Below are 13,417 nucleotides of genomic sequence, written 5' to 3' on the forward strand. Positions count from 1 at the left end.
CAAAGAAGCTATTTTTTCAGCATATTTGCTGTCTGGCCGGCCTCCGCCTGAAGCCTTTAAGGCATATTCCACAAGAGCGATTTCCTCTTCCTGGGCTGAAACTGGAGCACACTCTAGTCAAGAGATATGCAGTGCAGCGACATGGGCTTCTAAGCTCTCTTTTGCCTGACATTACAGGCTGGATGTGGCTGCCAGGAGAGACGCGCATTTTGGAGCACAAGTGCTGGCGCGTGGTGTGGCTTGTTCCCACCCTATCTAGGGATTGCTTTGATACATCCCACTCGTATTGGATTCATCTGCTTGATGACAAGGAAGGGAAAATTAGGTTCTTACCTTGGTAATTTTCTTTTCTTTAGTCATAGCAATCCATGAGTCCTCCCTCAGTGGTTCATTATGTGATTGATGTTTATTTTATGTTCAGTTTTTCCTGTAGATATGTTCCCTCATTGGGAGTAGTTGGAAAACAGTCTTCAGGATTTCTGTTCTGTTACAGGAGGTTGAGTTCGTCCCTCCTTTGAATTGTTGCTCCTGTTCTGGGGCGTTCATCTGCTGTGAGGAAAGTTCATGTTATTATGCTTTGCGGTGTAACACTGCTTTGGAAGCTTCAAATACTGAAGAGGCAGATGGAGCTAGCTGGCCATGAGGCACTATGATTTTTCAGTGCTCTCTATCTCCCCCTGCTGGTTGATGGACACAACCCACTCGTAATGGATTTAATCTGCTATGACTAAAGGAAAGAAAATTACCAAGATAAGAACCTAATTTTCCCATCTGTGGTAAGACTTGGGGGAGCAGCCGACAGTGGTAAGTCAGACTAAAGTTTGACTTGGAGCCACTTGGAGGGCTGCAGCTTCTACTTAGTGCAGGGGAGGGATCCTGACTCACTGGGACATGTGCTGCACTGGTGACAGTAATGTTCCCGCTATGAGACCCGATGACCAGTGCGTGCAAGCCGGGAATCCTGCAGAATGCGGAGGAAATGGCAGCAACACATCTTCGGATTTGGTGCAGCATCCAAATATGTGAGGGTCTTTGGGCTCTCCGGCAGGGCCGGTGCGCAGTTTTAAATGTGTGGAAATAATCTCCATTTTGTTGGGGCCAACTGGCAGGGAGCAGAAGCCATTTTACAGCCTCACGGTCCAACAACATTCAGCTGCATCGTGATCTTTGTTTTCTGCAGAGTTTATATTGCTTTTACACCAGTCCTATTTACTGACTTAAAGACAGAATTGCTGCAAAGTACTTCAGTTTCTTGCCTCTCTGCGTCTTCCTCCTTTTATGATGTGACCTTGATCTGTTAAAGGAGCCGTCATTGAAGGAGTCATTAGAGGAGGGAGAGCTCCCTCCTGAGGAGGCGGGATGATCCATTGTACAAAGTGTACAGTGTTTCTGGCAAATATTTGCAAGGTGGCAACGTGGTCAACGCTGCATACCTTTGCCAAGCACTACAGGATGGATGTTGCAATGCACTTGGAAGCCAGTTGTGAGACTTTGGTCCTCAGGGCAGTGACTCCAGGATCCCACCCAGTCTAGGGATACTTTTAAACATCCCACAGGTTGTGGAATAGTGGGAAGCTTTGTAATGGAAGGAGAGATTAGGTCTTATATAATAATTTCCATTAGACCTTCCCACTGTTTTAGAAGCCTGTCCAAGGTTTCTGAGATGTTTACTCGGTGTGAAGGAATGGGTCAAATAACGATTGTCACCTTGCACGGTGCTTCCTGCATATCTTTTGTTCTCTACAAGTGGTCCAGAGATGAGAGAGGCCTACACATGTTTGCTAGTCTGGTTAGTGTTAGGTTAGCAAGTTGTTGTGTTTGTTCTGAGTTTCTTTTTACTGCTTATCTACATAAATACTGAGGAGTTGGACTGGATGCCAAGAGAGAGATGTCTCAGCTCTGTCTCCACCTGCTGGTTGATGGACACAACTATCCAATAGGTTCTGGAATAGTGGGAAGGACTAATAGACAGAAAATTATCAGCTAAGACCTAACTTCTCCTTGTGAGCTACTTTGATCAAGCCATTCCTCCAAAGTCAATATCGGTGGATTAAGGGAAACGCCGAGGGAAGTAACTGTGATGCCTAAGATTAAACTATAGAGAGAGGTTTCTGCCTCAAACAGGCGGAAATGATGACTTCAACAATTTCAAGATTACAAATAGGCTGTGTGAGTGGCAAGAAGGAAGATACTGCTGAAGATGAGCCATATGGTAGCATTGCAAAGAAACACTGAAGCCCTGCATACATTGGAGAAGTTTTTGTGGTTTGATGAGATCAATGTAGAATTTCTTGTTCTTATTTCTAATCAACAGAACATTCCTCTGCTAATGCCTCGCCTGCCATAAAGCATGTTGTTCACATTAGGTTACAGAAAAGCTTATGACGATTGAGGAAAAGGTGGATAGTGGAAAGTACAGATACATACTGGAGGAAAAACCCATTCCAATCTTCCATACACCTTGGACCGGTAAGGAGTGTCACCTTTTAGAAGTTCACCAATCCTAAGAACAGCATCGGTGGAGCAGCTCAGCAAGAAGGAAATGAATGTCCTTAAGTGACTCAATCCAATAAAAATCTGTGGCAAGACCTGGAGATTGCACTACACAGACCAGCCAGCTTGAAAAAGTTCAAATTATTCTCCAACAAGAATGAACAAAAACACCATCCAAGTGGACAAAGTTGGTAAGCACTTATCATAAATGACCTGGGCTGTTATTGCTGCAAAAGAAGCTTCTGCCAAATGTTAAGCAAGGGAGTGTAAGGTCTTAGGGAATCAAGATTTTTGGTTTCTTATTTATTACTTTATGAACATTTCTATAATGGGTCTTCCACATGAATCTACACAACATATTCTATACTTTCAATGAAACAACTCCTACTTTATTGCATTTTGAAATATATTTTAGACAGCAGAATGTGAAATATGTAAGGGTACAGTATATACAAGTTACTGCATACTATTTTTGTTTTATATTGTACATTTTCTGAAGCATTTAGAAATCATTACCATTAATATATTTATTCTTCTAGCACTGGACTTCTTGGAACAAATTTTGACCTTTAATCCCATGGACAGATTGACAGCAGAAGAAGCTTTGTCCCATCCCTATATGAGCATCTATTCTTTCCCACTTGATGAGCCCATTTCCAGTCATCCCTTTCACATTGAAGATGAAGTTGATGACATTTTGCTGATGGATGAAAGTCACAGCCACATCTATAATTGTGAAAGGTAATGGAGAAGCACAGCAAGCTATGTAATTTAGAACTGGGAGTGGAGGAGTAGTCTAATGGTTTGAGCAGTGGGCTGAGAACCAGGGAAGCCCAATACAAATCCTATTGCAGCTCCTTGTGATCCTGGACAAGTCACTTAAATCCTCCATTTCATCAGGTGCAAAATTAGATTGTAAGCCTTCTAGAGAGAGGGGAATACCTACTGTATCTGAATGTAACTCGTTTTGAGCTGCAACTGAGAAAAGACATGAGCTAAATCCAAAATCCCTTTTCTTCCTTTCTCTTTTAAAGCTTTTGGGTAGATTATGGGGATTTTGATAGGACAATGGCTATTCCAAATACATTGCTGTTTTCTTATCTTTTTTTTTTTAAGGAATAATTTTGTTAATTTTATTTATTGATTGAGTCTCTTCTATAATGTGTATGTTTACTTTGTGAACCACCTACAACTTAGGATTGTTTGGTTTATACATTTTTTTAAATCAGTAAATCTTATATTGTGGCAATTGTATAAATTGGCACCAAGATTTAGGTGCCCCAGCGTCATGTGCTTAGCACCAATTCTGTAATGGTATTTGGGCCCTAAGATTCCATTAGAGAAGACAAGCATAAGTCGGAATTGATAGGCTAAAATCTTGGTGCCTATCCCATAACTGTTGACACTTAAGTGTACGGTATTCAAAGACATGTCCATGACCTGCCCACTTCCTGCCCATGTGTCTTATGCACTAAGTGATTTTGGTACACATGTTATAAAAGAGCACCTAGTACTTAATGTGTGTAAATGCTAATTTTTGGTGACAGTCACCCACATTAGTGCTGCTATTCTATAACTTATGCACCCAATTGGCACCTATAGTTTAGGTGCCAGTTTATAGAATTGTCATTTATGCTATGCTATGGGTGACTTGCATTCTGCAAGATCCATTTGGATTCATTGCGGATTACAATCAAGGAAAAGAATCACCCTAGTTAGGTGGAATTACATTACATAAAAAAGCAGAAAAACATACCAGACAGAAATCAGACCTAAATTAATAGATGAAAAATCTGACCTGAATTAATCAGTACCAACAGCAAAAAACATATGAGCTTTCAGGTGTTTCCTAAATAAGAGATAAGACAAAATCAATCTTACAAAATGTGGCTGTCCATTCCAAACCTTAGCAGCTAAATATTTGAAAGAAGAATCCAAATATTTTTTTAGCTTAACCCCTCTGTAGCTTGGAAATGACATAGTAGAAGCTTGAGCCAGTCGAAAGGACTTTCTAGATCTTAGTAAAGACAATGATTTGTTATTCCAACTGCATTATGGCCAGCAAGGGATTTAAAAACAAAACATGCTATCTTAAAACATATACAAGAGGAAACTGGAAGCTAATGGAGCTCTCTAAGCAAAGGAGATAGTCTCTCAAATTTGATCTTTCTAAAAATTAACCTTGCTGCAGTGTTTTGGAGCAGTTTCAATCTCTTCAATAGCTTTCCAGCAATAACTCCATATAAAGAATTGCAGTAGTCCAGGTATGGCAACAAAACTGATTGGTCAATGCTTCTAAAGCTTTGAATACTGAGAATAGAATGAATAGGTCTAAGCTACTGAAGCAGAAAAATACTTTTTAACAAGGGAATTGACGTGATCTTCCAAATACGTTTAGAATCTAATATTACACCCATTTAGATTTAGATTTGTTCTCATTGTTTACCCCCCCCCCCCCCCCCCCCCCCCCCAGTAGCAAGCTTCAAAATTTGGGGGGTAAAGAATCAAAGTCCCCAAACCAGACTACCTTGGTCTTCTGTCTATTAAGTTTGAGAAACTTTTTATAAGCCCAAGACTCTACCCGAGAAATATTTTTGATCAACATTTTTCTAGTATTTTGAAAAATGTCCAATACTGGACAGACAAGAAATATGTCATCAGCATATGACATAATATAAGAAGTTAACAGATCACCTAGCAGTCTCACATACACATTAATAGAAGAAGTGAGAGCAGTGACCCCTGAGGGACACCACAGCCTGGCTGCCAAGATGTGGAGGTACACCTATTTTTTTTGTACTTTATATGATCTTTTTCTCAGAAATTCCTCAAGCCATTTAAGCACTTTTCCCGTAATGCCCAGCTCGCTCAACCTATAAAGCATCAGTGCGTGATCTGCAGCATTAAAGGCTGCCGATATGTCGAACTGCAGGAGCACTGCTTTCCCACCTGTACTCAAAATGTCTCTAATTTCTGTAGTCATAAGCAATAATAGAGATTGTGTGCTATGTAATGGACGAAAGCCGTATTGAGAAGGATGTGTAGCAAGTCATTGGAAGATATAAAAAATCTTGTAACTGTTGGTAAACTATAAATTATCAATTTTGCTAACCAGGGAATGCCTACTTCCGGTCTATAGCTGTCAACTATTGTAAAATCAGCGCCAAATGATTTAGGTATAGGGGTGAGAGCTATTTCTGAAATTGACTCAGGATAACATCCTTCTTCCAGTAATAGCCTAATCAATTCTGTCAACCATAGTACTATGTTTACAGGTGCATTCTGTAGCAAATAAGAAGGGCAGTTATCTAATGCACAAGATTCGTTGGAAAGCTTTCTTAACAACTTTTGAACAGACTCCAAGGAAATAGTGAAAAAGCAATCCTAAAATCTATCACCAAGAAAGCAATTGGTTTTCTCTGGGACCATCAAACAATGCTTGACCCAGTCATCTGAATTAAGATTAAAACTCTGCCTTATTTTATTTACTTTGGTCTGCAAAAAAATTAGCTAAACGTTCAGCAGATGACTGTACATTCTGTGAACTAGAAACAACAGCATCCATGCTAGTTAATTTTTAAAAAATCTTAAATAATTCTTTAGAAGAATTATCAGATCGCTGTATCTTTTGATCATAATACTCAACCTTTGCCAATGATATTGCATTCTTATATTTTCTAGTGCTAGACACTAAAGTGTATAATATGATTGATCTTTAATTTTTTTCCATAATCTCTCCATTCTACAATTTCTCAAGAGTACCAGTCTCAGAATACCAAGGATTATTATTATGCCTACTCTTCTTTTGCTTTAGCTCTGACAAATCTGATAATGCTTTCCCTATACCAAAATTCCAAATGTCAAGAATTGAATTAGAACTGTCTGAATAACTATCTAAATAACTGTCTAAATATGATTGCAATTTTCCCCAAAACAAGGAAGGCTTGAGCTGTGTACGCTTAAAAGTGACTACTATTTCATAACTTAGATGAATTCGGCAACTTGATAAAAAAAAAAAAAAATTGAGGAGCAAATGATCCAACCAAGGCACTGGTTTCCAATCTAAATGATCTACTGTTGTTTGAGAATATGTGTCTGAAAGATGTCCTTTAGCGTGAGTGGGGGCTACATGACCTATCGTTATATTTAAAGAATTCATAAATTTCATTAAATGGATGGAATCTAAATCAGAATCTAAGTCTAAATTTAAATCTCCTAAAACAGCAAAATCCTTTAAAAAGGGTGCTTAATATAAGATAACTTCATACAGTTTTTCTTGGGTGGCTGCCCATTTTCCAGATAGTTGATAATATCAGCAGTAGACCTAGAGAAAATGTTCCACCTGGGTCAGATCACTTGCAGACTGTTAATTCCAGATAGGAATCTACAAAACTATCAATTAGATAGGGGGCGGGGACTTTATAGGCAAATGCTAACCCACCCCCTCTCTTATTAGTATATGAACAGTTACTGTATAACCCAAAGGGTATATATTAACCATATATGGAGAGCTTAAGTCAGGAATTTGTTTCCACTATAAATCCTAAATCCACCTGTGAGCCTTCTATTAGGTCATGAATTATGCAAGACGTATTACAAATTGACTGAGAGTTAAAATAAAAACATTGGATTCGAACTAAATGATCAACATCTTTAGAAAGTAGAATCAAAGGAACTGCTATTAAAGAGGCAGAGCTGAGATTTCTGTGAGCCCAGACTCTGTTTCCATTTAAATGATTGCCCACAACAAACTATATTATGTTCACGTGGTACAGAGCAGTCTATCAAATTGGAAGCATTATACAGAGCATGTTTAGAATGACAATATCATGATAGACATTCCTTTAACCAAGATGGAAATTTCAAATGCTGATCTAATACTTTCTGGCCAGAATAAGAGCTAAAGCCTTAACAAGGCTATAATAATTAAACTCCAATGCATCCTCACTAGACTGTTAAGCATCAATAAAACTGAATAAAATATTTATCTCTTAAAAACAGCCTATCTAAATTACAATCTAAGAATTAAAAGAGAAAATTGCTATCCCAATTCAAACTGAGCAGCCACTGAGATTCCAGCACAGAAAAGTGCACTGATATTCATCATGAAGAATGTGTACATGTGATTACATGGGATCAGCTTGATATCATGTAGCCCTTGTAAATGCCCTAAGTGCTATTCTATAAGGGCGCACTAGTGCTATAACACCTAAGTGCAAGGAGGAGTGTACATATGGGCAGAACATGAGCAAGGCTCCTAGTTAACACAACTCACAGAACACTATAAGTTAAACTTTTTAGATACGCACAGTCTATGGCTGGAGTAACTGCAGCCACCCAAATGTAAGATGCGCTGATAACTGGTTTGTGCTAGTATTCTATAATGGAATCTGGGTGCCCAGATACCTTTTATAGAATAAGCTCTCACCACACTCCATCAGCACGCCTACAAAGAGCCTCTCACTTACAGAATTGCCACCTTGGCACTTTCAAAAAAACCCTGCATATACTTTCCCCACACCTTCACCTTTTTTTAATGTGGGTAAAAGTACCTGTGCATTCAGACTTTGACTACTGGCTTCCCCCTCTTTCTTGAACCATCCTCCCCCTCCTTCATTCATAGGAACGTTAACATTCATGTTGTTGACCCCTCTGTTGACGCCTCGTGTTTCTTGCTTTAACATCCTCATTCAACCTCCAGCTATGCTCCACTATTGTACTCATCAGCATGGCCACTGTCTTGGTCTTTTCTTTTTCTCCAGCTGCTCACTTCCTTATTGCTCCACTTTAGTTCTTTCCCTCTCTGGCCATCATCTGATAACTTTTATAATTAATCACCATCCCCCCCCCCCCCCCCCCCCCCCCCCCCTCAGTCTGATCCAGTCTCCACCATCACATTTAGGAATTTCCAGTCCAATGACCTTTGCAGTCTCTTCTGATCCACTGTTTTAGTCAAGTGTATCAGTGAAGCTGTCTTTTCCTATACTACTATTCTCTCCCTTGCTCTGGACACTTTTCCCATTCCTCTGTTCTGCAAGGCGTACCAAACCCCAGGCTTGGCTAACCTTCAGAATCTACTACCTATGTCCCAGTGCCCACTTTGCTGAGCGTTTTTGGCTAAAATCCTGTGCCCATGCCAACTTCATACATTTCAGATTCATGCTGACCACCTTTCAGTGTGCCCTTGCACATGGCAAACAAGACTACTACATCCATTTGACAAACTATCTTGGCTCCACGCCTTGCCAGTTTTTGCCACAATGAACTCTCCTCACAATCCACCGCACCCCCCTTCATATTCTTTCAAGGCAAGATTCCTAAGTTTAAACTTGAGCTCTCCACCAGGTCACTTCCATCTCCCGTTCCCCCTCTTCACTTTCACAACCCTCTTTCAACTCCTGCCACCCTTTCTTCCTTTTCTAAAATCACTGAACAGGAAATGGCACATCTTCTTTCCTCCTCCATACTCACTACCTGTTCTATCCCATTCCCACCCAGCAACTCAGCTCTCTCTCCTACTGTTATCCCTACCTGTCATATCCTCAGTCTTTCGTTTTCTAGTGTAACTGTTTACGATGCTATGGTTGCACCACTCCTCAAAAAACCTTCACTGGACTCTACCTGCCTTTCCAACTATAGTCTCATCTCCTTCCTCCCTTTCTTATCTAAGTTATCCTATATAATAATTCTCACCTTCAACGTTCTATGCTTGGGACCGTGGCTCCCTGGCTGCAGGTGGTCTGCGAGTTGATATAACCTCTGGAGTAAGTACAGACAGGGAATCCAGTACATTAGAATTTAACTTTCAAAAAGGAGACTATGACAAAATTAGAAGAATGGTTAAAAAAGAAAACATCCTGGAAGCCCAGACCAGATGTATTCCATGTATTTAAAAAGGAGGAAGAAAGGCCAATTGACAGCCAGCATGGTTAAAATGTGAGGTGAAGGATAAACATAAAGGAATCCTGTTCAGAAGGAATGGATCCTCAGAAACTTAGCCGAGATTGGGTGGCAGAGCCGGTGGTGGGAGGCGGGGCTGGTGGTTGGGAGGTGGGGCTAAAGCTGAGCAGACTTCTACGGTCTGTGTCCTGAAAATGGCAGATACAAATCAAGGTAAGGTATACGCAAAAAGTAGCACATATGAGTTTATCTTGTTGGGCAGACTGGATGGACCGTGCAGGTCTTTTTCTGCCGTCATCTACTATGTTATGTTACTATGTTTTAGTGATTTTTGGTCTATTGTGCTGTGGTTCTTAAAGACATTTTTCAAGTGACTGCTTTATGCATCATTACTAATATTTTAAAACTAACTCTTACAGATACCAAGAAAGCCAATTGTCAGACCACGACTGGCCAATATATAATAATTTTGAAGTTGATGAAGTTCAGCGTGATCCAAGGGCTCTTTCTGATGTCACAGAAGAAGAGGAAGTGCAAGTTGACCCTCGCAAATACTTGGATGGAGACCGTGAAAAGTACCTGGAGGACCCTGCTTTTGACTCTCACTTCTCTACTGAGCCCTGCTGGCAATATCCAGATCACCATGAAAACAAATACTGTGATCTGGAATGTAGCCACACTTGCAATTACAAAACAAGATCTACTTCTTACTTAGATAATTTAGTTTGGAGAGATAGTGAAGTTAATCATTACTATGAGCCAAAACTTATCATAGATCTTTCTAACTGGAAGGAACAAAGTAAAGAGAAGGCAGATAAGAAGGGCAAGTCAAAATGCGAAAGGAATGGATTAGTGAAAGCTCAGATAGCCCTAGAGGAGGCCTCACAACAGTTAGTTGAAAAGGAAAGAGAGAAGAATCCAGGTTTTGACTTTGATTCATTTATAGCAGGCACCATTCAGCTTAGTTTACAACACGAATCTTCTGATATTGACAAACTAAATGACTTGAATAGCTCTGTATCCCAAATTGAATTGAAAAGTTTGATATCAAAGTCAGTAAGCCAGGAAAAACAGGAAAAAGGAATAGCCAATCTGGCACAATTGGGAGTTCGAAACCAAAATTCTTGGGATAGTCTCTTTGTAAGTAGTGGGGAGGAGTGCCTCCTCATAGATCAGTTTTGTTGTGAAGTAAGGAAGGATGAGCAAATTGAGAAGGAAAACACATACACCAGTTACTTAGATAAATTTTTTAGTAAGAAGGAGGATGTTGAAATGTTAGAAACAGAGATAGCAGAAGATGGAAAACTGGGAGAAAAGGAGAAAGGTGAAAGTGTTATTAATTTTAGTGGGGATATCATCTTCAACAAGCAACTGGAGTCTATTGGGATCCCTCAGTTTCATAGTCCTGTTGGTTCACCCCTTAAATCAATTCAAGCCACGTTAATGCCTTCAGCTATGAAATCATCCCCCCAGATCCCACATAAAACCTACAGCAGCATTCTGAAACATCTAAATTAAAACACTCTGCAGACAGTTCTTTTGTATTCATGATTTTTTTTTTAATGTTAGTGTAATTTTTTTTTACTTGAATCAAACAGTGTAATTTTAGTATGGATTCATTTAGTTTCAGTTTACATTGTTTTTACAATTCAGAATTACTTTGTATACAGAACGAGTAAATCTTTTGTTTTAAACTGGCATGTTGTTTGCACACACAAAATTGAAGAATTTAGTAAAATAATGCAATGCAGGAGGAAATGGCAAAAGACAAAAAAAAATGCACTAAACCAAGTAAAAGCATTCTGTCTTCAAAACACTTGTCCATGTTTTGGAGACAAAAATGAATCTTGCCTTGAAATTTACACAGTGAGATAGTACATAATTGCATGAAAATGTCTATTTTCCCTCCCCCAATAAGTCAAAACATTTTTTTCAACAAGCATTGTAGGAGTTTTCATACTGGATGCATTTCTTAAGACACATGATACCAGCAGCAACTGAAGAATACAGAATTTGGTATGCATGTGTTATCTACCTCAAGGTAACAACAGTATGTGGCTGACCATTAGCCACCCATAGTGCTTTTGCATCTTGCACTTCTGTTAAGCCAGCATTACTGTAGTAGTTATCCTCTATGAGAAAAATCAGTCAACATTTGCAGATGTTCTGGTAATACATTCTTTTGTAGTGAAGTGTTATTATGCAGTATTTTTATTTATTATAGCAAACATGTTCTGTATTTAATTAAAGTCAATCTGATTTTTGAATACATTGACATAACTTGTCTAGCACTATGGTTTATTACCTACATTGTTGAATATGACAGCTTATTTTGGAGGCTTTCTACTCAATCATTTTTATTTTATTTTTATAACTTTCATTTCAAGGAAAGTACTCACTGTGTATAGGAATTTCTATTTTGGAGGTGCTTGACCTATCTCTACAAAGATAAATTAGGAACTGCTTTAATACAAAATGCTCCTAGAGTCTTAATTGTGTTCACATTTTTTTAAACTTCTTTGTAATGTTAGAATTGTGTGCATGGAAGTAATTAAGGTACAACATTACTGTAGGTTGCAAGTTGTATATAGTAAGACTTTTTTTTGTTGTTTTTACTGTATGTTTTTACTGAATGATATTTTTTCCAAGTCAGCATGAATAAAATTAGGTTAAATGTAGCACGTTCCATCTCAAGTCTTCTTCAGAGTGTTTTATCTTTGGATTTGAATATCCTTTCTGATTGGTTCCCCTATTTAAATAGCAACAAAAGTGAATCAAAGTACATTACCAGTGCAATAGACTTTTTAATAATTGTACAGTAAGAAGAGAAATTAGTGCAAATTGTAGTAATATGTGAATAACATAACTACAGCAGACAGTAATGTCGATCTATGGTATATCCTCCTGATCTGTAAATTTTTGTACCCTATGCTTTTCTCTCATTCTTAACCTGCATATACAGAGGGTAGCATTCAAAGCCTTTTGTCTGCAGGTGAAAAAGCAGTTAATGCACAGAAGGTGGGGCGTTTGAATATTACCTAGTGCACACACTTTTGTTAGAGGACTTGAGCCATTCCTGGGGTGGAGTGAGGAACAATATTAGTGGACTCGAGCCATTCCTGGGGTGGTGAGAGGAACAACATGCTTAGATTTGATTGGGCAATAATCAAAGCAAAACTACTAGTCATGCAAGCAAGCTTTGGGGCTAATGAAATGACCTCGGGGGAGGGGGGGGGTGAAATCATTAGATACTGGAAGGTAGAAAAAAGTCAGACTGAAAATAAAATGCTGATTTTTAACAAGCAGCACCTGACAAAGTAGCAAAGCAGACAAGGAGGAATAAGCAGAGATCCACCTCAAAATAAGCACCTCTTAGTTTTCAGACACTCTAGCCCAATAGCTCCAAACTATGCCTGTCAAGAGAGAGCATCCAGCATAGGCTTCTATGTCAACTGAACACAGTAATGCTGCTATTGCAGTTGATGCAAGAGACTTCTCTAACACATCATTTCTGATACAGGACAGTACATCTCCCGAACTTGTCGTTCAAAGGGATTCCCAAAAGTGCCAGACTAAACCCTTACTGGGCTCCTTTACTCTTTAATATATGAAACCTGGTGATTTCCATGTGAATACTCCTTCAAGCAACCTGTCTGTCCAGTAACCTCAACGACTTAGCAGACAAGCTTAATTTGTTTGTGCGTCCTCACTAATAGTCACACAGAACAAATTAAGTTGCTGGAGCTTGTCATCCTTAGACTTGTTTGCATCACAGGACAGTATCAACTTTTCCACAAAACCAGCTCAGCAAAGAATGTCTCATGCTGCCTTTGCAATTCTATGGAATCTGGGATGATTCTATATATTTCTGCCCATTCTTCTACTTTCAGAGTCATCCAAAAGATCCTTAGGACAGATCACAAGTAGTGCCGTTTTGTTTTTGTTGGCTCTAGTTTTGATGGCTCATTGAACTTACCAAGGATCAACCACTTCCTCTGGGGACTCGGCCCTCTCTTCTGACACA

At 39.2% G+C, this 13,417-nt stretch overlaps 1 protein-coding gene across 3 annotated transcripts in view; it reads left to right on the forward strand.

The window, feature by feature from the left end:
- The window catches only part of MAPK6 (mitogen-activated protein kinase 6), a 148,145-nt gene extending 136,058 nt beyond the window's left edge, over window positions 1-12,087 (forward strand). For all 3 annotated transcript variants that reach the window (XM_030189344.1, XM_030189338.1, XM_030189351.1), the window contains exons 5-6: window positions 3,033-3,234; window positions 9,813-12,087. In XM_030189344.1, coding sequence (XP_030045204.1) covers window positions 3,033-3,234; window positions 9,813-10,911 — 1,301 coding nt within the window. In that variant the 3' untranslated portion in view covers window positions 10,912-12,087. The remainder of the gene's footprint in view (window positions 1-3,032; window positions 3,235-9,812) is intronic.
- The last annotated feature ends 1,330 nt before the right edge of the window (window positions 12,088-13,417 follow it).

This window comes from Microcaecilia unicolor, chromosome 1, assembly GCF_901765095.1.
Source record: "Microcaecilia unicolor chromosome 1, aMicUni1.1, whole genome shotgun sequence".
Classification (NCBI taxonomy): domain Eukaryota; kingdom Metazoa; phylum Chordata; class Amphibia; order Gymnophiona; family Siphonopidae; genus Microcaecilia; species Microcaecilia unicolor.